Below are 22,601 nucleotides of genomic sequence, written 5' to 3'. Positions count from 1 at the left end.
TTGATCTGAAATGGAAATGTGTACTGATTGTTCATCCTTTATAGTGTATACAGAATAATAGGCCCTTTTAGTTGTTGGGCCCTGGAAATAAAACCTCCGTTATTTATGCATTGGAACATGGGAAATATTGTGCAGAAATTCATTTCTAATTTTCTTGTACTTAGATTATTTTCAGAAAACTTGAAAAAGTTAAGTGTAGAGACCACTAAATACAGGTATAAATCTTGGTAAGTATTTTTAAGTGTAAGTATGAATTTATATATATATGTATGAGAAAGTATGAGAAAAAACAACAGAAAAACATTGAATGTGTGTCTATCTCTGCAATGTAGGGAGAAAGAAAGAAAACACAGACATGTAGAGTAAAATCATCCTGTAGAAATTGTGAAGAATTTGATGAGAGCAGAAAGTAGTCCCACAGATGATTTAATCAATCAAAGAATGATGATGATGATGATGATATGAATGGAACAGATGCAGAATTTGAAATACACTCACTTTCTGTGTCACTTTGAGGTTCCAAAGGAGAGGAAAATGTCCTCCTCAAACCATACTGTGGGGATGGCATTCATTCTCTTGGGACTGACAGATGACCCAGTGCTGGAGAAGGTCCTGTTTGGGGTGTTTCTGGTGGTCTACCTACTCACACTGGCAGGAAACCTGTGCTTGATTGCACTGATCAGCAGCAGTCCCCACCTGCACACTCCCATGTACTTCTTCCTCGGCCACCTCTCCTTTGTAGACATCTGCTATTCCTCCAACATCACTCCCAACATGCTGCATGATTTCCTCTCAGAGGACAAGACCATTTCCTATGCCGGGTGCTTTGCTCAGTGTCTCCTCTTCATTGCACTGGTGATCACTGAGTTTTACCTCCTTGCTTCCATGGCCCTGGACCGCTATGTGGCCATCTGCAGCCCTCTGCATTACAGCTCCAGGATGTCCAGGAGCGTCTGCATCTCCCTGGTCACCTTCCCTTATGTGTCTGGCTCCCTTCATGGGCTGTCTCAGGCACTGCTGACTTTCCACCTGTCCTTCTGTGGCTCCCTGGAGATCAACCACTTCTACTGTGCAGACCCTCCCCTGCTCCTGCTGGCCTGCTCTGACACCCACGTCAAGAAGATGGCCATGTTTGTGGTGGCTGGCTTCACTCTCTCCAGCTCGCTCTCAGTCATTCTCCTGTCCTACCTCTTCATTGTTGCAGCCATCCTGAGGATCCGTTCTGCTGAAGGCAGGCGCAAAGCCTTCTCCACTTGTGGCTCCCACCTGACGACAGTCACCATATTTTATGGGACACTGTTCTGCATGTACTTAAGGTCCCCCTCAGAGAAGTCTGTAGAAGAGTCCAAAGTCATTGCAGTTTTCTATGCTTTCTTGAGCCCCATGCTGAACCCTCTGATCTATAGCCTCAGGAACAAGGATGTCATTCGCGCCATGAGAGGGGTGATCAAGGGAAATTTCTTTCAGAAAGTGGCACTTTAGGCTTGTATTTATGACTAAGTGTCTGTGATGACATCTTGAATCCTTAAAGGGACAAACTACCACGGGAAAATGTTATTTATATATTCTCAATTTTTTTTTCTGGAAATTAAGATATTCAAGATAAATTTTATTAAAAAATATAAAATGGGAAATATGTTCCTTAGTAGACAAACTCTGAACATATGTTGGCTGGTGTTCAAGAATTCCAAATACTGACTTTTTGTCTTACTTAGACACATGTGTGATCTGTAAACTGTACTGATGGAAATACTTGTAGTCCATCCCTGAGCAATGTGGTACCAGAACCCCAGAGTTATACAAGGTTCCAAAGAGTTTTTCTATTTTTGTATTTATTTTTTCAACATTGAAATCATTTTGCTTTGTTAATTGTATAAAAAAGTGGCTTTGATATCTGAATAATTTTTTGAATATTTGGGCAGAAAATTTATATAAATGGGTCATCTAACAATTTAATATTTCTGTTATTTTTTTTCTAAAACTTACATTATATTTACCTTGGAAAATTTTTAGCCCTTCAGTGAAACTGGTCATGTTTTTCCCTTTTAAAAACAAACTCTCAACACTTCCTTTCAATTTCCCTTCAGATGGATTCAACTCAATTTTTAATATTGTCTAGGTAGTTTTTTTTTTTTTTGTTTCTTTCAGTTTAGTATGTCTGAAGTAGGGCTATTCATTTATCTATCCATTTATTTCTGTATAACTGTACTGAGATGGCTGTATAAAAAATACATTCCTCATTCTCCTCCATTCATTAATTATTAGTCAAGCAAATGGTTGCATGGTAAAATACATATTAACCTTCATTAAATTGACTAAGATATTTGGTAATTAATATTTTGCACTTTGGTTTCAACTCATAGTTGTATAAAAAATTTTGTATGCATTCATCAACTGTGTTTATTGTATAATGTTTAAAATAATTATGCAGAAACTAACCCAGACCTGTATTTTATGCAAACTTGTGCACCTATCTTAATTTTTGATTGACGGAATAAAGCTGGTTCCATCAGAATCTTGTTTCAGAAACAGTTGCAGAAAAAGACTATTTCTCTTCTGTTTTAAGTAAATTTCCCTTCCCTCCTTCCCCCTTTTATTTTGGTCTGGCTTTCATGTGTCAGAGAAGACATTTGGCCTTTGACTTTCTGGGTCTGGCTCATTTCACTTAGGATGATAGGCTCCAGTTCCATTCATTTACCTACTAATGCCATAATTTCATTCTTGGAATAGGAAAAGGGGATTGAGGGTGGTGGGAGGAGGAACAGGAAAAGGGGAAAATGGTGGAATGAATCTGAACAAACTTTTCTATGTACATACATGAATACACCGCAGTACATCTTACTTTTATACATATCCACAAAGCACTAATAGAAAATATATAAATAAATGCATTTATATTTAAAGATCAGTAAAGCAGAGGAAAGGGAACAGGGAGAGGCAAGAGGGGAGCGTACTTGGGACTAAATTGGAACCAATGATATTCCACGCTTGTGTAATTATGTAAAAATGAACCCTAATATTGTATATAACTAAAATGAACTAATAAAAAAATTAAGAAATAAAAAGAAAATATTTCTGTGATACTAAAATACAATATTTGAATTTCAGAGTCATTTGTTTGCTTATTTATTTATTTATTTATTTATTTATTTATTTATTTGTGGGCCAACAGGAGGAGGCAATCTGCAGAGACAGCAATGAAGCTGAACAGCCGAGAAGGGAGTGGCAGAAATATTTTTTATAATAAGTCTGTGAATCTACTTCCATTTTTAGGAGCAGTATCATGTATTCTGGGGTTAACCCTTTTTCTTATCAAACTTCCTTTTTTTTCATTGAAGAGTTCTTCCACTTACAGCAAGAAGGTTGATTCTGCATTCAAATTTTAACAATATTTAAAGAAATATTTTGTAATAACTGCAAAAATATATTTTTCTAAAATAACTGTATGCTTCCTTTGATATTGTAGCTTTCTGTGGTTTACAGCAACTCAACTTAAACCTTTTTCTAATCCCAGGGTTTAGCCTGATTGTAGTCATTCTTTACTTATATTCTTTCTTTATTTTATTTGTGATTTTTTTCTTTGTTCCATTGTATTGTGTAAAACTTTGGTGGAAGTCCCACTGGAAATTCTTCAAAACAGGATCAAACATAAATCATCATGCCATAAAAGTCATAGGGCTAGGGAAGCACCTAAGGCTTAGAGCACTTACCTATCATGCTTGAGGTTCTGGATTAATTTCCCAGCAACACACACACACACAAAGAGAAGATGTAAGTGATATCTAATCACAGGTCAGTGATCATAGTTATACATTATTATTTTAGTCTTCACAAATGAAACCATGAAAGGATTATTTCCATATATGAAGTTTGGAGCCTTAGGAGCAGAGAGATTAAATGACTTGTCCAAAACCAGTCAAATACAATGTGGCACTGAAAAAAATGCTCTAATTTCAATGTTATCTGTTTTCCAATTCATCCTCAGGCATTTGCTCAAGTTGTCTACAATGCAGCAAACTGCATCATTACTAAAAAAAAAAAAAAAAAGGCATGGGTGAAATACTTCAGGACATTATATTGAGTAAAGATGTTATGAATATGAATCCAATACACAGAAATCATAACTAAACTTGAAAAATGGTATTGCATCAAACTGGGAAGTTCCATAGAAAAAAGCAAGCAATAAATAGAACAAGAAAACAACCTATCAGATGGAGATATTTTCAATGTATACCTCGGCAAGGGTTAATATTCAGGATATACAGGAAATTCAATCAATAAAGAGCAAAACCATGAGTAACCCAATGAAAAAGTTGGTTAAATATCTGCATGGGCATTTCTCAGAAGAAGATGTATAAATGGCCAATAGATACATGAAAATATGTTCAATGCCATCAATTATTAGGAAAATCAAAATCAAAATCACAATGATCTATTACCTTATCATCAGAAAGACAAACATAATTATCAAATGCTGCTGGGCATGTGGAGAAAGACTGTTGCCATACACTACTAATGGTAATGTAAATAAGTTCAACCTCTGTAGAGACCAGTGAGGTGACTCCTCACAAAATTAGAAAGAAACTGTCATGAAGTCCAGAAATCCTAGCACCCATTGTATACACAAGGGAAAGGAAACCAACATATTGAAAGACATCTGTATTCCCCTGTTTCTTTGAAGTGCTAATCACAATAACCTTGATATGAAATCTACTGAAATGCACATCTGCAATTGAATGGACAGAAAAAAATGTTGTTACACGAGGAAATATTATTCAGTCATAAGCATAGAATCCCATCATTTGTGGCAATATGGTCAGGCAGGGACATTAAGTTAAGTGAACTAAGTAAGGTACTGAAAGATAAACACCATATGCTATCACTTATAAGGGAAATCTAAAAAAATTGATTTCATAGAGGTTGAGAATATAAGTGATTACCAGCCTGGGCAATGAATAATTTAAATTGCTTGATAGGGTATTATGGTTTGGATGTGAGGTGTCCCCCAAAAGCTCATGTGAGAGACAATGCAAGAGGTTCAGAGGAGAAATGATTGGGCTGTGAGAGTCTTAACATATTCAGTGAATTAATCACCTCATAGGGATTAGCTGGTAACTGAATTTGGGTAGGATGTGACTGGAAGAAGTGTGTCACTGGGGGTGTACCTTTGGGCTATGTATTTGGTGAGCTAAGCTCAATCTCTCTCTGCTTCCTGATCATTACGTGAGCAGCTTCCACCACACTCTTCATCCATGGTATTCAGCCTTACCTCAAGCCCCAAGGAATGCAGCTGGCTATGGATGGACTGAGACTTCTGAAACCATGAACCTTCAAATAAACTTTACCTCCTCCATAGATGTTCTTGTCAGATCTTTTAGTCACAGTACCTAAAAAGCTGACTAAAACATATGAAGGCTGTATTCTGGTGTTCTATGGCATAGAAGGGTGAATATAACAAATATAATATTAAGCCATTTAAATATCTTGCATTAAATAACTCAAAATAGTTCGAAGAGAGAAATTTGAATGTCACTACCAGAAATAAGGATAATAGTTTCAGGTGGTGGATATGCTTACAAATCAATCCTGAGTTGATCATGACCTAATGTGTACCTGAGTCAAAACACTACATTCTACCTGATTCATATGTATTATGGGTTGATGTTAAATAAGTAAAGATTTTTTTAAAGCCATGTCTATCATTTGTACTTTCCAAAGGGCTACTTACACAAAACACTCTCAAAGACAAGAAAGCCTCAGTTCAAAGGGATCATTTAGAATAGGAATATGCTTTGGAAAAAGTCATAGATATTCTGGAAAGAGGCAAAATAAAAGTTTGTAATATAGCGTCAGGCATCTTATTCCTAGAATGACTGAACAGAAATCCTCCCTACTCATCTTGCACCTTCCAGCTTAAATCATTATATGGGCTCTATTACTATTAATCTCCCTCTTTGCTTCCTTTATTTTCTCTGCAGCTCAATTCTTCTACTCTTACATTGAAGAGAGATAATGCATTATGAAGCTCAAGGTTCTTTCACAAGTTACTATCTCAGGGGTCACCTTCCACCACAAGTTACTGGCCAGCAATGGTGCAGTGGTGTTGAATCTAACTCTTTTTTTTTTTTTTTTCTGGTACCCGTGATTGAACCTAGAAGGGCTTAATCACTGAGCCACATCCCCAGCCCAACAGCGTACAACACACAAAGCTGTTAATTACAACAACAACATGTAGACATCAGGAATTGTTGAGAAACTAAATTCCTTTACTATAAAAACATATGTATATAAATTGGGATAGACAGTTTATAGTAATTTTACTCAAGTGGAATTCATCAAAGTTCTGATGTCATGTATATTAAAATAGATATATTTCTAAAATATATCTTTTATTTGCTAAAGTTTAAAAAAGGTGAGTTATACACATAGTATGAACATGTTCTGAGATTTTCAGAATTGCTATTAGGGATGGTCAAAGGTTTTATGCCACAGACATAAAACCTGGGAAATGTCAAATGGTAACATTATGGGTGAATAAATAATGCATTCAATAAATAGTATACTTAAATCATATATGTGAATAGTGGCAGATAAAGTTAATAACAAAGGAAACAGCTGAATCATGGTAAGTGAATTCCTCAATAGGGAAATAAGTGGCACTGTGGATAATTAACAAACACCCAAGTGACATTGGTGCCATTCCCATGTGCTTTGGGAATCACCAAGAAATTTCTTTCAAGTCCCCAGGAGCATCCTTTAAAATGAAGAGTTACTTATCAGTTTTTATGACTGCAGTTAAGTTAGCAATCATACAGGAGAACAAGAACCAGTTTCTCATCTTAGGTGAGTTGTTGGAACTTGTCATCATGTTTATCAGATTTGCTCCAGTGACTGACACTGAGCGTCAATTTAAACTACAGTCACAATTATAGTCAGCGATGCTAGACTTCGTATACTTTGTTATACTCAATAATATTTTTCCTATGCCCATATTTTCTGTAGTAACAATGTGGCTTCAACACTATTGTGCTTTTTGAAGGCAGTAAGGGACCCTGTTTCTGTTTGTTATTGTGGCTGTGCTATACTTTTCTAATTAATGAATATTCTGAGGAAGAATATAGGGTGTTGGTGTTGAGAGCAAGTGCCTCCCTTACAAATAGCTCTCTGATAGGAGTTCCAGTCATTCAGAAAACTAAATAATATTATTTTTTCTTTCTAATATGCATCCATAGAGTTGCAAATGTGTCATAGCTAAGTGTGGTCAACTTTCACTAACACCATACAAGACTGGATTGGTCATAGTGTAAGTTCCCCCAAGAGCAGCTTCTGAAGATAAAATCTGAGTATATGATGTTTATTTGATAGATGATTTCCATGAAGAAATGGGGAATATGAGACAAAAGAGGGTTAAAGCTAATGACATGTGTAGCAAAGAATGATATGCATCCGTAAACATTGGGGGTTCACTATTTAATAATAATATTCAACCCTTATTGGTTGAATATTAGTCCTTTTTCTTTGTTAAATCCCTGGGATGTTCAGACTGTTTTGAAAGCTCTCTAGATACTTTGTCCTCAGGAAAGAAGCAAAATACTCAAACTGCAAAGATGCCAAGGTGTCAGAATAAAGTCTACCATATCTGCAGACCATGGCAGAAGTGACCCAAAATGATGACAGATGAGGAGGCATCAGAACAATGGGATTGGCAATTGTAAGAGATGGCAAAGACAAATTAAAATAGTAAACACTTTGACTAAGGCTAGTATACATCACAATAACAGCATAGCTCTGCTTTTTCCATCTCTGTATTAAATTTGTAGTTGTTCCTATATGGATGGTGAGGTATAAGACTTGGAACTTTCTCCACAAATTGTTCTAATGGGGCAAAACTAAGTTTAAAATAAGTAAAAGGTTAAGGAGGGTCACCTTATTATAAATCAAGTATTTGGGCTTTGATTTCAGTTTTGGTGAACTTACCACACCTTAGAGAATTCTGAGTTCTAGGCTTGGTTTTTCCCCTTCTCTTGCTTAGTGTTATCTAAATGCATTAAGAGTTTTCTTCTTGATCTGTTTTCACTAAGGGATTAAGAATCCCTGTGTCAGGAAGTGTGTCAAAAATCTAATAGTTGTTTTTAAAATGATATGTCTGATGTCATGTAAGAAATTACAGGGTTTTAAGAGTTCTCTTCCAGGAATCATGTCAGAGACAGTATATGTACTTGTTATAAAATATGTATATGCTTGGATATATATCCTTTCCCTTTTACATAGAATTGATCTTACTTGTTTTCAGCTTTATAGATTATATGTGCCACAGTGAATATGGAAAAGTATTTTAGAGAATGGGAAGAAGAGAGTAAGAGGCTGTCCATACCTGTCCACAGGTACCGGCTACACGGCACAGGTACAAAAAAAGGCATATAACTCAGCCCATAAAATTTTATCCAATTTTTTAGAATCTTACATAATGGAATACAATTAAATTGAATAATGCTGTTTTAAAAAGTCAAGGTGTCTGTGCTTTTCACTTGTGATTTTAAATAATCAATATGTGTACATATTTCTGCAGATACTTACTCACCCAAAAATTGCTGAGCTGAAAACATTTGTAGAAATATTCATGATTCATCTTTCCTAAGTACCCCCTCTGTCAATTTTGCTTCCCTCCTTTTACTAGGAGCACAATGTTCTCAGTTTGATCATTTTATTTATTTTTCTCATTTGTAGCTGTTTGCGAAGTTTTATAGAACACTTGAATGAGGTCCCTTGTTGCCATTTGCATCAGTGGCCTCCTTGGGCTTGAGTTCCATTTCCCACTCCTGACTCAGGAGTGCAAGCTTCCATCAGATAACGAACAAGACTCCTGGCTGGGGGTCCTTTTTTGTTTTCAGCCAGTGCAGGGGTGGGGAATAGCGGGTGGGAAGGAGACTACCAATTCAGTTGTTTCAAAAGCACGCCTGGGATTTGGGAAGTTAAAAGGCAGTGGATGTTGAGATGAAAATCTTTACCCAACTCTGGACAGTTCTTTTCTGTGGGTATAATACTTCTTTAGGTTAAAGTATCAGAATTTGTCATTTTCTTTGTTTAATGGATATTAATGAATGCTTTCCATTTTTCTATGTATTTTGCTAATATGGGGAGTAGAATTTTGAATGGAGAAAATTTAGTATGAAGATGTATTCTATCAAATTGATCTGAAAATTTCTAATCTGACTTTCTTAAAATTTCAGTTTTTTTTAAATTTAGGGACAGGCAGAGATTGTAATTAAGGGTAAAAGAATTTTTAAGTTGTCTCTTGATGTTAAGTTTCTTATCTAATACTAATTTTTTTAAAAAAATATTTATTCTTTAGTTGTAAATGATTACAATATCTTTATTTTATTTTTATGTGGTGCTGAGGATCAAGCCCAGAACCTCATGCATGCTAAGTGAGCGCTCTACCTCTGAGCCACAACCCCAGCCCTAGTACTAATTCTTTAATGGGTTAAACAAACTTACAGTTTCACTACTCTGTGAAGTCCCATTTACCAAACAGACCTTTTTTTGCCACACTATACATGTTACCTCTGTCACACACTACAATCCATTAAAAACATGTTTTGTCATCTGACTACCTTGCTGTGCTTCATTGCCACATTGTCTTAAGACTTCTTAAAATTTTGGTAGCATAGGTAACTTTGAGGCATGTCTTGTATATTGTTTATCATCTCCATTTTCTATGTAAGTAGTAGCATCATTGTCAAATCCTATAAAATACATTACTAATAGTTTGCAAAGGCATCAGATAAATAGATTATTTTGGGAAAAGTCTGTTGTAAGAGACAAGCATGTGAAGCAAAATTTATAAGTCATGGAAAGACAAATAACACATTCTATTCATTGATATAAGTTAAATGTGTATCACATAGAAGAAGAGTGGAGCAGTGGTCCCTAAAGACTGGAAAGGATAGGGGTAAGGGACAGGAAGAAACCAGAAAGGGCTTCAAAACATGGTCAGAGAGGAGGGATGTGTCATGATTTTGTATAGCACAGCTGGGTAAATACTGGTAACAGCAATCTAAAATACATTTCACAATGACCAGAAGAGTATGAGGATGATTCCTATTGTGACACATGAAGATGATTAACATTTGAGGAGATAGAAGTGTTCATTACAATGATTTGACAATTACATGTTTTATATATATATAGTTCTATCAGATTATCAAAATGTACATCATATACATGAATAAATATGTCTTAGTCAATAAAAAGAAAAGAATTGACATTTTATGTCATTGTTGTGTAATCCAGGAATATAGCACTTCTACAGATTTATTTGGGAAGTCTATAACTTTTTTCAAAAGATGTAATTTTCTCCTTTTAAGAGTAAGTACAGATTAGTTTTTCTGATTCATTCTATGAACCATGGAATTGTATTCCAGTTCTAACTTTTTATTATTTGGAGTCATTCTTAAGTATTTATTGATATATTATAATATTCATTTTTTCTTTCTCATTTGATCTGATAACATGATAAATTATATTTATAGATATCCTAAAATTAAATTTCTTAGACAAACTTGTGATTAACCCAAGTTGAATGTAAGTTTTTATAATTTTTATATATTTCTAAAATGATGTTATTTGCATGTTTATAATTGTTAGAATACTCATATCTACATTAGTGACATGGTAGTAAGACAGAGGCCCCCATGTAAAACAGGACCTCTTAAGAATAGGGAGTAAAATCTCTCAGCAGGGAATAAGATAAGAAAGACAGCTGTCAGTATTTGGGTTAGTACATACATTAGTGAATTATGAGACAAAAGTGGACCAGACTCCAAAACAATGTAAATAAATTAACCTAATGACGAATGTAATGGTTTACAAGTTAGGTTTTAGATGCAGTGATGGAGGAGAGACATTTAAAATTACTTTATGTTGAAAAATATAAGCCTCTTCGGTCTGGGCCATGAGGATTGCAAATTCAAGTCCAGGCTTGGAAATCAAAATAAGAATAAAAAGTGTTTGGGATGTAGTTCATCAGTAGAACTTACATGGGTACTGAAAACAAACAAAACCAAGAAATAAAAAAGCATACAAAAAACATTAGGTTTAACTTATGCATAATATTTTGAAACATCAAAATTTTAACAGGTGATATCTCCTGAAATCCAGTGATTTTTGATGATACTTTCCACAATCAGTTAACTTAATGGCCAGGATGAGGAAAGAAAATCTTACACTGCTGGACGAATTCATCTTAATGGGCATCACAGACCACCCTGAGCTTCTGGCTCCCTTCTTTGGGCTGTTTCTCATCATCTATGTGATCTCACTGCTGGGCAATGTGGGCATGATCATCCTCACCCAGGTGGACTCCAGGCTACAAACACCCATGTACTTTTTTCTCAGGCATCTGGCTTGCATTGATCTTGGTTATTCAACAGCTGTGGGACCTAAAATGTTGGTAAATTTTGTAGCTAATCAAAACACAATTCCCTACAATTGGTGTGCTACACAATTAGCTTTCTTTATCATGTTCATCATTAGTGAGCTTTTCATTCTCGCAGCAATGGCTTATGACCGCTATGTGGCCATCTGCAACCCTCTGCTCTACACAGTCATCATGTCAAGAAGAGTTTGCTGGGTGCTGGTGGTAATCCCCTATCTCTACAGTGCCTCTCTGTCTCTGGTAACCACCATAAAAATTTTTATCTCAACCTTCTGTGGCAATAATGTTATTAGTCATTTCTATTGTGACAGTCTTCCCTTGTTAACTTTGATTTGCTCAAATACACAAGAGATTGAGTTAATAATATTGATCTTTTCAGCATTTAATTTGGTTTCATCTGTTCTGATAGTCCTTATCTCCTACATTCTGATCCTCCTGGCCATTCTCAGAATGAACTCTGCAGAGGGCAAGAGTAAAGCCTTCTCCACCTGTGGGTCTCACCTGACAGTGGTAGTCATATTATATGGGACTCTATTCTTCATGTATGTGCAGCCCAAATCCAGTCACTCCTTTGATACTGACAAGATGGCCTCTTTATTTTACACCCTGGTGATACCCATGCTGAATCCCATGATTTATAGTTTAAGAAATAAAGAGGTGAAAGGTGCCATACAGAGGATTTGGAAAAATCTATGCAAACTTTCTATTTAAAGTTCAATATGAATGTATATATATTAAATAAGGTTATTAATGACTGATTATTATATGTAGTAAGTCTTTGAAAGCACTATGCAGAAATGACATAGGAAACTAGAAATGGTTTCAACATATAGTTGGGTTCATGTTGATTGTCCTTTTGGTATCCACTTTGATTTGTCCTCCAGATCAGTGTAAATGTCTGAAGTTTCTGTCACTGTCCTTCCAAGCATACCTGTCCTGGCATACGGACATGCAGAAAATGGCATCTACAGCTACTGTACTGTGTTCTGTATATGTACACTGCCAAGAATAGTGCATTGGCAATAGAAGCCTTTAAGATACTTTATCTCCCCAATGTTAAGTGTCATCTCAGATTTCTATTAAGATATAGTGTCTATCTCTATTATATAAATACATATGTATGAGTGCATATATGTGTGTATAAACTCATCCTAGTGGGCATCACATACCATCCTGAGCTGCAGGCTGTATACATGTATGTAAGTGTGTGTGTGTATACACACGTGCATCTATCTATCTATCTATCTATCTATCTATCTATCTATATATATGTATATATAGTGTTTTGCTTAAGGAAGCAAAAAGTAAAATTGCAAGCAGTCATTTTCAAAAGACATAATTTTGTACATAAGAATTCCAAAGAATATAAAAACAAACTTTATAAATGAGTGACTCTGGTAAAATTGTTAATATAAGATCATCATATAAAAAGATCAATAATTTTGCCACCTAATAGAACATTATGTGTACTAATTTAAAACTATTAGCTACACTAGAAATAAAAACTGAAGTATTTAAGAAAAATCTAATGAACACGTCACATGCATAAAAACATGACTATAAATTTTTGAAGAGAACTTGAGTGTAGCACTATACAATGTCCATGAGTTGGAAGAAATGAATTCTGTAAAGAAGTTAGTTCTCCTTAAACTTTTCTGTAGATTTAATGTAGAAACGATAAGAAATTTAACAGTACTTTAAAATACTCAAATAGATGCCAAAATTTATTTTGAAATTCAAAGTATCTAGAAAACCAGGGCAATATTTTGAAAAGGAGAGAACCTGGGGTACTTACAATAATAGATTTTCTGTGTAAAATGATGAAACATCATTTTTGTGTACTTCATGTAACACTCATCTATGATAAAGTCAATAAGTATTGAGGTAGTTCATGTTAAATAGTATATTTATCCATCTCAAAAGTTATTCATGTATATGTTTCTATATCAAAATATTATTCTGTATATCACAATACACTCAAAGTATTTGTGAATTTAAAAACTAAACATGCATAAATTCTAATTTTATTGAGAAATTATATGAATTTAAATACACAATTTATAAACACACCTTTTCTAGAAGAACATGTAAGTAATAATCTCATAACTTTGGATAACAAAAGATATCTTAAATATGGTACAAGATTAATAAGATAAAATGTAAATAACACCCACAAAAATAACCAAGCAAAATAATGCATTTTATTCATATAAATACATAAAAGAAGAATGAAAAGCCAACCCAGAGTCAATACATTTCCAACTAAAAAATGCTGTTATTGGTAATTTTGAAATAGAAAAATATACAAAAAAACCCCACAATAATCACAATTTTTTAATCCTAAAACCAGCATTAGATATCCAACTAGAAAAGAGAAAATTCAACTGCAGAAATACTTAACAAAACAGGATATCAAAGTCTAAATATATAACTATATTTAAAAATCATCAATTATTGTATAAATACTGTTATATCAAAACACATTCATTGGAGTGCTTTGAAATTCAAAACTCTGGGAATTTTTTATGTTTTTTAAAATATTGTTTCTGGGAAAGTATATAAAGAATTCTTTGTTATCAGGTGTCATGTCTATGCATAAAATTCAACAGAATTGAATAACAACTAAAAATCCACCTGGATGTTTTCAACTTTATAGGAAGACTGAAGGACACAAGGTTGAAATACAATTTTAGAATATGGACTGCTGAAGTGAGCACAAAGTTAATACATAAAAATCAGTAGCTTTCCTATCAGCAATGAACAAGTCAAGTTTAAAATTAAAAACACAGTACCATTTGTATTACCATCCCCTCAAACATGAAGCATTTTGATATAAATTTGGCAGTATAAAAACAAGACTTATGTAAAAAAATCTAAAAATTCTGATAAAAAAATCAAAGAATAAGTAAACAGATACTCCATGTCCATATACAGAAAACCACTATTGTCTAGATGTCATGTCTTCCAAAACTCATGTATACATGCCATCCAAAGACACAGTATGCTATTTTGTGATTATCAATCTAATTCTAATATTTCCAAAGAGAGTTGAAATGCCCAGAATAAGTAATGCAATATCGAAGAAGAAGAAAGTGGGAGGGACTGGCATAGTTAACTTCAAGACTTAACATACATTTAATCAGGAAATATTGTATAATATTGGTGAAAGAATCAATAGTATAATGTATAATATTGGTGAAAGAATCAATAGACCAATAGATCAATGACATAGATTAGAATATACTGGAATTGAATGGGATAGAATTCCCTGAAAGAATACAATAGGATAGAATAGAATGTCCAGAAAAGTACCCCCAAAATAGAGTCAATTGTTCTTTGATAAAAGGAATAAAGAGGAATAAATAAATAAATAAAAAGGAATGCAGCAGAGAGAGTCATTTAAACAAACTGGACAAACACATGCATGGAATATATGGGAAATCTCTGCCTTTTTCTCTTAATTTTTCTGTGAACTGAGTGCTGCTCTCAAAATAAAAAAAAAAAAACACACAATCTTTTAAAATATCTGTTTTGACCAACATTTCAAAGTTTTGATATTTAGAACCTTTTCCCCTTACTCTAGGGTGTGTACATTGTTATAATATTTTGAAAGACAGAGGAATAAAATACTAAATTCTGCCATATATATTAAGATTTAACAGAAATGTTACTGAGTACTCATGACCCTGAAGGATAAGTGATAGAATATTGTTGGCAAATGGAGTCATTATAGGCTTAAAATGAAAACAACACAGATGCTTATCCAAAGAACAATGTGGAAATAAATCTTGATGCATTCATAAATTCTACATGAGGAAGCAAAAAGAAAGCAACAAAGGAGAAGAAGAAGAAGCAGGGGGAAGAGGAGTGCAGGGTGAGATAAGGAGGAGAACAAAGAAGATTCTCATAGAAACAATATGAAGTGAAAAAAATCAAAAAGTCTAAAATTGCAGAGAGATAAACAAGCATAGAAGATATGTTAGTCCACTCATTAGACACTGGAGCTTGGTACAAATCACACTTTACTTTTAGAAAATTGGATACATGTAATAGTGTAGTACATATTAAAAATGCAAATTCTATTTCACACTTGAAAACCTACCTGTGTAATCAACATTTCTCTAAGTTAAAAGAAAAAATAAAATAAGTTCATGATAAAATCTAACACTCATTTATAATAAATTTTCTACTAGAATGTAATGGAAATAAAACCTTAATGAATTCGATAAATGATATTTATTAAAGCCTATGTAACACTTTTCATGTTTAATAGGTCTAATAGTCTTACACATCCCAGGTAGAATGGCTATCACCAAAATGACAAAATTTAATAAAATGTAATAAATGCCAGTGAGGATTAGGAGAAAAGTGAGCTATTATACCCAGTTGGTGGGATTATAAAATAGTACAGCCATTTGGGAAAATAATAAGAGGGTTTCTAAAAAGAAGCAAAAATAGATCCATCAGGCAATTCAATCATTTCATTCCCAGTAATATATCCAAAGGAAATGATATCACCATTCAAAAACATACTTACACACCCATGTTTATTGTTGCATATTCATAATAGCTGAGATCTGGAATTAACCTGGATAACTATCAGTGGAGAATGAATAAGAAAATGTGGTATATAGAGAGAATGGGATATAATTAATCATGAAAAAAAAACACAATGTTTCGTATTTGCTGCAAAATACATGGGACTGGAAGGGATTATGGTAAGTGAAATAAATCAAAAATGTAAATTATCACATTTTCTCTCTCACATGTAGAAGGTCAATATGAACTTAGGAGAACAGTTACTAGATGCTGTAAAGGGTAAATGGGGGTAGGAATAAGGAGATTGTATAATGGCTACCAAAGCATTTAGAAAGAAGGAATTAGTTCTAGTGTGCTATATCACAGTGGGGTGATTATGTTCAAAATAACCCATCACATTTTATGAATAACTAGAAGAGTGAGCTTGAAAGATTCCAAACACAAAGTATAGTAAGATGAAATGTTATTAAACCTAATTTTATTAGTACACACTATATATGTGCATTGAAATATCACACTGCACCCAAAGATATGCACTAGAACTACATGTTAATAAAGATTTTAAAGGTATAAGGAAACATCAATGCTGACTACCCCTTTTTAAGCATTATTCATGATAAACATGCATCAAATTATCACACTGTATAATAAAAATATTTTTAAAAAAATATTAAGTAACTGTAAATAATGATGTTAAAATCAGAAGAGCAAAAAAATAGGGCTGGGGATGTGGCTCAGTGGTCAAATGCTCCTGAGTCAATTCCCCGTACCCCCCCCCAAAAAAAAAAAAAAAAAAGAAATAAAACTATTAACCTAGGAGCCTAAGAAAGACAGGGAAGAATCTCTCCTCTGCTTTCTTCATGGTTTGGTTCCGGGTACTGATTTTAGTGACTTATCCAAACGTACATGAACCACGTCCTCACACAGAACTCCCTGGATGATAAAAGCTGTCCCAGGAGGGGTTGTTTAGAATACTTCCTTACATACTCCCTGCTGTATCTTCAACCAGTCAGTAAGAAAACTCTATTGGGCACACACACAAAAAAAAATTAAGAGCAGTCAGGCATGGTGGTTCACACCTGTAATTCCATTGGCTTGGGGAGACTGAGGCAAGAGGACCGAGAATTCAGAGCCAGCCTCTGCAATTTAGCAAGGCCCTAAGCAAGATCCTGTCTCAAAATATAACATAAAAAGCAGTGGGAATGTGGGTCGTGGTTAGGCATCCTTGGGTCCAATCCCTGGTACTAAAAGAAAGAAAGAAAAAAATCAGAAGAGCAGTTGTGCATTTTCATGTATGAGTGTGGGGTAGTAGTTCTTGGTGGAAAGGAAAATAAAGGATTCTTCTGGGTTTGAAAATGTTTCATTATTATTATTTTTGTTGCTACTGTCTTATCTGGATTCTTTTTACTTAAATATGTTAAGCTTGCAAAAATTTATATATGAAATTTGCATTAGTTTACATGTTTATTCTATTTGGCAATAAATTTAGAACACTACAAAACCAATAAAAACAGCTAAGCATATATGTTATTTTCCCCTATGATTTTTTAAAATACTGCAATTATCTGTGTTTAAACATTTCTATATTGTGTCCTCAGCCATTAAATTACAAAAGTAATTTTAAAATTAATGTTTAAAATTAATGTTTAATTTTAAAAATGTTTAAAAATTTCTATCAACAAGTCCTACAAGTACAACATTTTCACTTCAGAGTTCCAGATTGCAGTAGAGACTTAACCTGGAGGAGTTGTAGAAAGGGATCTGACTTGACTTCAAGGACATGGAAATCCCAAGGTGTAGTCTGTAATCAGGAGATATTCCATTGGTTTTGTTTGAAACTTTCCAATGCTCAGGAATCATTAACAAATTACATAACCTCTCTTTAGGGGAAGTCTCAAAGGAACAGAGACACTCCATAAATTATTGAGCTATGTTGGGAAACACATGAGAAGCCAGGAAACATTCCTCTTTGAAGGTAAGTAGATGGCCTGTTTCTGTGACCCACCTCCTGAGTCCCAGTGACTTTTTATGGATGTAGCCACAACTCAGCAGTCTCCTTTGATAACCACAGTTTCTGGGCTAGTACAATATTTCAACCATCTATGTTATACTCATTGGTAAATGTCAGGTACTTATAGCCAAGTAGTTGTTTGATATTATTGTAAATATTAAAAACAGAAACCAAAAATCATCTTCTGAAAAGGCAGATAGTATTTAAGAAATTCCAATCTCAAGTTTCTATGATTTTTATTATCTTTCACTCAAATATTGAACCAAGATGTCAAATATGATATTGTTATTTATAATTAATCACATTTATTTCCATAAAGTTTTCCAGTTGCCTCTTAATTAAAAGATCCACATCAATATTTTTTATACTTGCATTTTCTGTTTCAAATATGCCGTGTACATCACAGAGTTACTGGCATCATTGAAAGGATCAATGTCATTGCAAGGTGCCACTTTTAGTTGTAAGTGAAGCCAAAGCAAAATACTAAAACACCTATGTTTCTACACAGAAACTCCATCACACGGAAACATCTGATTTTTTTGAAATAACATTAAATTTGATCCTGGAATGAAGAATTGCCTGTCTAATGGATCAGTCCTTTCAATGTTACAAAGCAGGAAAATGTATTTTGCTTAATAACCAAAGTGTCTTTTCCATTTCTTTATTTAGTGACTTCTTATAAAAACACTCCCCTACTTCTTTTTGAGGATCACCTGAATGCATATAAATGCACATTTTCATCTCTCATTTTACAATGCACTTACTGTCTATTATTTTTGGGGGTTGAAACCCATTTTTGGTAGCATACCGATGCCCAGCATGGCTCATGAATGAGTGAACTTCTTTAACTCTTTAAACTATCTAACTTTATAATGAAGATTTTGGTAAGAAAAAAAGAATATTAAAATGTCAGAACTGGCCATCTTCAGAAATTAAATAAAAAATATAAATGTAAATAAAATAGTATACAACAATTCTGTGCAAACTGTTAACAGGTTAGAGAAATACCTTTTTTTTTTTACAAAATGGAAACTATTATTTATTAGAATGGATTTAAAAAAGAACCATCTTTTTAAACTCTCAGTTTTTCAGTTGGGGATGGTTGTTAGTGACTATGCTTTCCATAGTGCAATTTTTTATTACTAAAAGTAATGTGTCTATGTGTCTAAAGGCATTGTTACTTGAAAAATTAATTCAGAGTGCCTTTAGAGGCCAAGAATATGACTATAATGAACAGGAAAGGACAATGGAAAGACATTGTTTCATAAACCTTAATTGATGTGACATATTGATAGCTGGTTGTTTACTTTAATAACCTTGTCCCTGCATTAAAAGAAGATATATTCCAGGCTTGTATAATTATGTCAATGGATTCTAATGCCATGTATTACTAAAAATGACCAATAAAAATAAAAATTGGCTATGAAAAACATATAAAGTTTTTCAGTGAAATTGCTCAAAGAATGCCCAGCCTTTTGTAATTTTACAATGATATTAAGTCACACTTTATAAGATGAGATAAATAAGTTAATGTGGCAAAAAATCCTTTAAGTTAGTCAGACATATTTTACCATTGACAATAATCATAATACATATTACTCAATGATTTTTAAATGCTAAAATCCGATGTACACAGACATAATATACTTATGATTAACTGATCATAAAATTAACTGATCACAAGATGCACTGAAACTCACACCTTATCCCATCAGATTGTTCATAATTAGTGATGCTAAGTTAATCCTCAGATAACATTATAGGGATAGATCTCATTAAAGATATGGTGATTGACTTTTTAAAATGAATCTCTCTCTCTCTCTCTCTCTCTCTCTCTCTCCCTCACACACACACACACACACACACACACACACACACACACACACTCACACACATGAAACTAAGTTCCACTAGGCACAGAAAGATAAAACTTTTCATTTGTGGATCTCATACAAAGTAGAGAACAATGGTCACTAGAAGCTAGGAAGGATAGAGGAGAGGGGCACAGAGAAGATTACAACATGAGTACTAAAATACAGTCAGATAGGAGGAACTGGTTCTGGTATTCTGTAACACAGTAGGGTAACTATAGTAAACAACAACTTATTGTGTATTTCAAAATAACTAGAAGAGTCTGAAAGCTTCTACACATGAGAAAGGATAAATGTTTGAAGAGATGAAAATACTAATTACTGTGAATTGATCACTACACATTTTTGTAGATGTCTCGAAATATCATATTGTGCCCTATGACTATATTCAAATATGTATCAATTTAAAAAACAAACAACAAATAATAAGTGAGATAGGAGATGGGCACAGTATGAATATCAGTTTCTAAACAAAAAACTTATAATAAAATTATTATTATCCCCTTGATAATAAAATTATTCAGTTAATTCCATTTTGTTTTGTCAGTTACTTTTTGACCTTAGATACTATCATACTAACAATGAACAACATTGGCATTTTAGAAATGGTGAATAATTGCTTTGTCTGTATGGTGGTATTATCAATTAACCCTTTTTTTTTTCATTTTCTCAACGTTGAAGATTTCCTAAAAGTCCTTAAATAGGCAATTGGAATGATCTTATGTTGTGTGTGTGTGTGTGTGTGTGTGTGTGTGTGTGTTTGTATACACCTATGCAGAATACCTATGCATAAAGTATACATGTGTATATAACACAAATATCATATGTAAATACATAAAGTACATGTAACATCATTATATATAACTGGAATTAATGATTATTTTGTATTTACCCTCAGTATAGGTTTCCTTATTGGCTAGATGGACAAGCACAATCTAACAATGTTGAAAGAATTTATCTTAATGGGAATCACAGACGTCCCTGAACTGCAGGCTCCATTATTTGTGATTTTCCTCATTGTGTACATGATCTCCATAGTTGGTAACTTGGGCTTGATTATCCTCACCAATATAGATGCACACTTGCACATACCCATGTACTTTTTCCTCAGACACTTGTCTTTCACAGATCTTGGTTATTCAACAGCCGTGGGACCCAAAATGTTAGTAGATTTTGTTGCCGAGCAAACTACGATATCCTACTCTTGGTGTGCTACTCAACTCACCTTCTTCAGTGTGTTCATTATTAGTGAAATTTTCATTCTGTCAACAATGGCCTATGACCGCTATGTGGCCATCTGTAACCCCTTGCTCTACACAGTCATCATGTCACAAGCATTGTGTCATGTGCTGGTGGCAATCACTTATCTCTACAGTGTCTTTTTATCTTTGCTGACCATCATAAAAATTTTCACTTCTCCATTTTGTGGACAAAATGCCATCAGGCATTTTTACTGTGATAGTCTGCCTTTGATATCTTTGCTGTGCTCAGACACACATGAAATTAGGCTGATCATTCTAATATTTTCAACTTTCAATTTGGTTTCATCTCTTCTGATAATCCTTGTCTCCTACATTCTGATCCTTGTCACCATCCTCAGGATGAACTCTGCAGAAGGCAAGTACAAGGCCTTCTCCACCTGTGGGTCTCACCTGACAGCTGTAATGGTATTCTATGGGACTCTGTTCTTTATGTATGTGCAGCCTAAGTCCAGCCATTCCTTTGACACTGATAAAGTGTTCTCTGTATTTTATACTCTGGTGATACCCATGTTAAATCCCATGATCTATAGTTTCAGGAATAAAGAAGTGAAAAATGCCCTACAGAGAACCTGGAAACTGTGTACACATATTCTGTTTAAAAATTAATATTGTAGGATATGGTAACAATAAATTTTGTAATAGGCAATATTCACTCTAACTTGCATTGCATCAAACTTCTATTTTGCCTCTATGGGATGACCAAGAATAAATATGGAATTGGCACAGAATGAAGAAAATATTAACAATTTTCAACCCAAAAGTTGTCTCTAATCAATGATTCAGATATTAGTTTGTATTTAGTTTCAACTCCAACTTAGATGCCATTCTTAGAAATTCTCAAGATAGCTTAAATTCTCCTTCCTTTGGGGTAAATTTTATTTTAAAGTCAAAGAATTTCTTTGTTCCATTCACTAGTTTATCTGTAGTGATCATCATACACACACACACAAAAAAAAACCCTGATGTATATTTTATATAAAGATTCATGTGCTCAGGAAGCATACATTCTATAGAAAGATATTGATGTCCCCTGGGAATACACATCAAAAGGGGAACTAAGCAGAAGAGGATTTTGATAATCAAGTCTTTGGCATGACCTTCTTTATGGATGTCACTCAGCCTTTTTCCCTAGGAAAGAGGGTTCAGAAACATAGTAGTATTTTAAATCTCAATATCATAAAGATTCAGTCATAGTACTAGGTAGGTGGAAACACCTTAAAAGATTTAGGCAATGTTCTCCAGGAGAATAAATATTCTCTGAATCAAACTCAATGTATGATTTTTTTTAAGAGCCAGAAACCAGAGGTCAAGAACTGAAAACACTCATTATTATCCCTTCTGATATAGTAGAAAGAGGTTTGGTTCATATTCCTATGCTTTAGTGATTGAGAGGTCTTACATCCAGAAGAAGGAATGCTTCCAGTAGGAGACATGGCAATTATTACATGAATTGGATACTAAGACTGTCATTTGATCACTTT

The 22,601-nt window shown here is 33.9% G+C and overlaps 3 protein-coding genes across 3 annotated transcripts; all 3 read left to right on the top strand.

Moving 5' to 3' along the window:
* Positions 1–534: 534 nt before the first annotated feature.
* LOC143391793 (olfactory receptor 5M10-like) lies at positions 535–1,482 on the top strand. The gene has a single exon (XM_076844546.2). It carries the CDS (start codon positions 535–537, stop codon positions 1,480–1,482), a length of 948 nt encoding a protein of 315 aa, XP_076700661.2.
* A 9,724-nt stretch (positions 1,483–11,206) lies between these two features.
* LOC143391792 (olfactory receptor 8K3-like) lies at positions 11,207–12,148 on the top strand. Its single transcript, XM_076844545.2, has one exon. The coding sequence runs from the start codon at positions 11,207–11,209 to the stop codon at positions 12,146–12,148; it is 942 nt and encodes a 313-aa protein (XP_076700660.1).
* An 8,630-nt stretch (positions 12,149–20,778) lies between these two features.
* Positions 20,779–21,726, top strand: LOC143390494 (olfactory receptor 8K3-like). Its single transcript, XM_076842872.2, has one exon. It carries the CDS (start codon positions 20,779–20,781, stop codon positions 21,724–21,726), a length of 948 nt encoding a protein of 315 aa, XP_076698987.2.
* The last annotated feature ends 875 nt before the right edge of the window (positions 21,727–22,601 follow it).

This window comes from Callospermophilus lateralis, chromosome 2 (genome assembly GCF_048772815.1).
Source record: "Callospermophilus lateralis isolate mCalLat2 chromosome 2, mCalLat2.hap1, whole genome shotgun sequence".
NCBI lineage: Eukaryota > Metazoa > Chordata > Mammalia > Rodentia > Sciuridae > Callospermophilus > Callospermophilus lateralis.
Note: the sequence above shows the minus strand (reverse complement) of the source record. Positions and strands in the feature narration are given on the sequence as shown.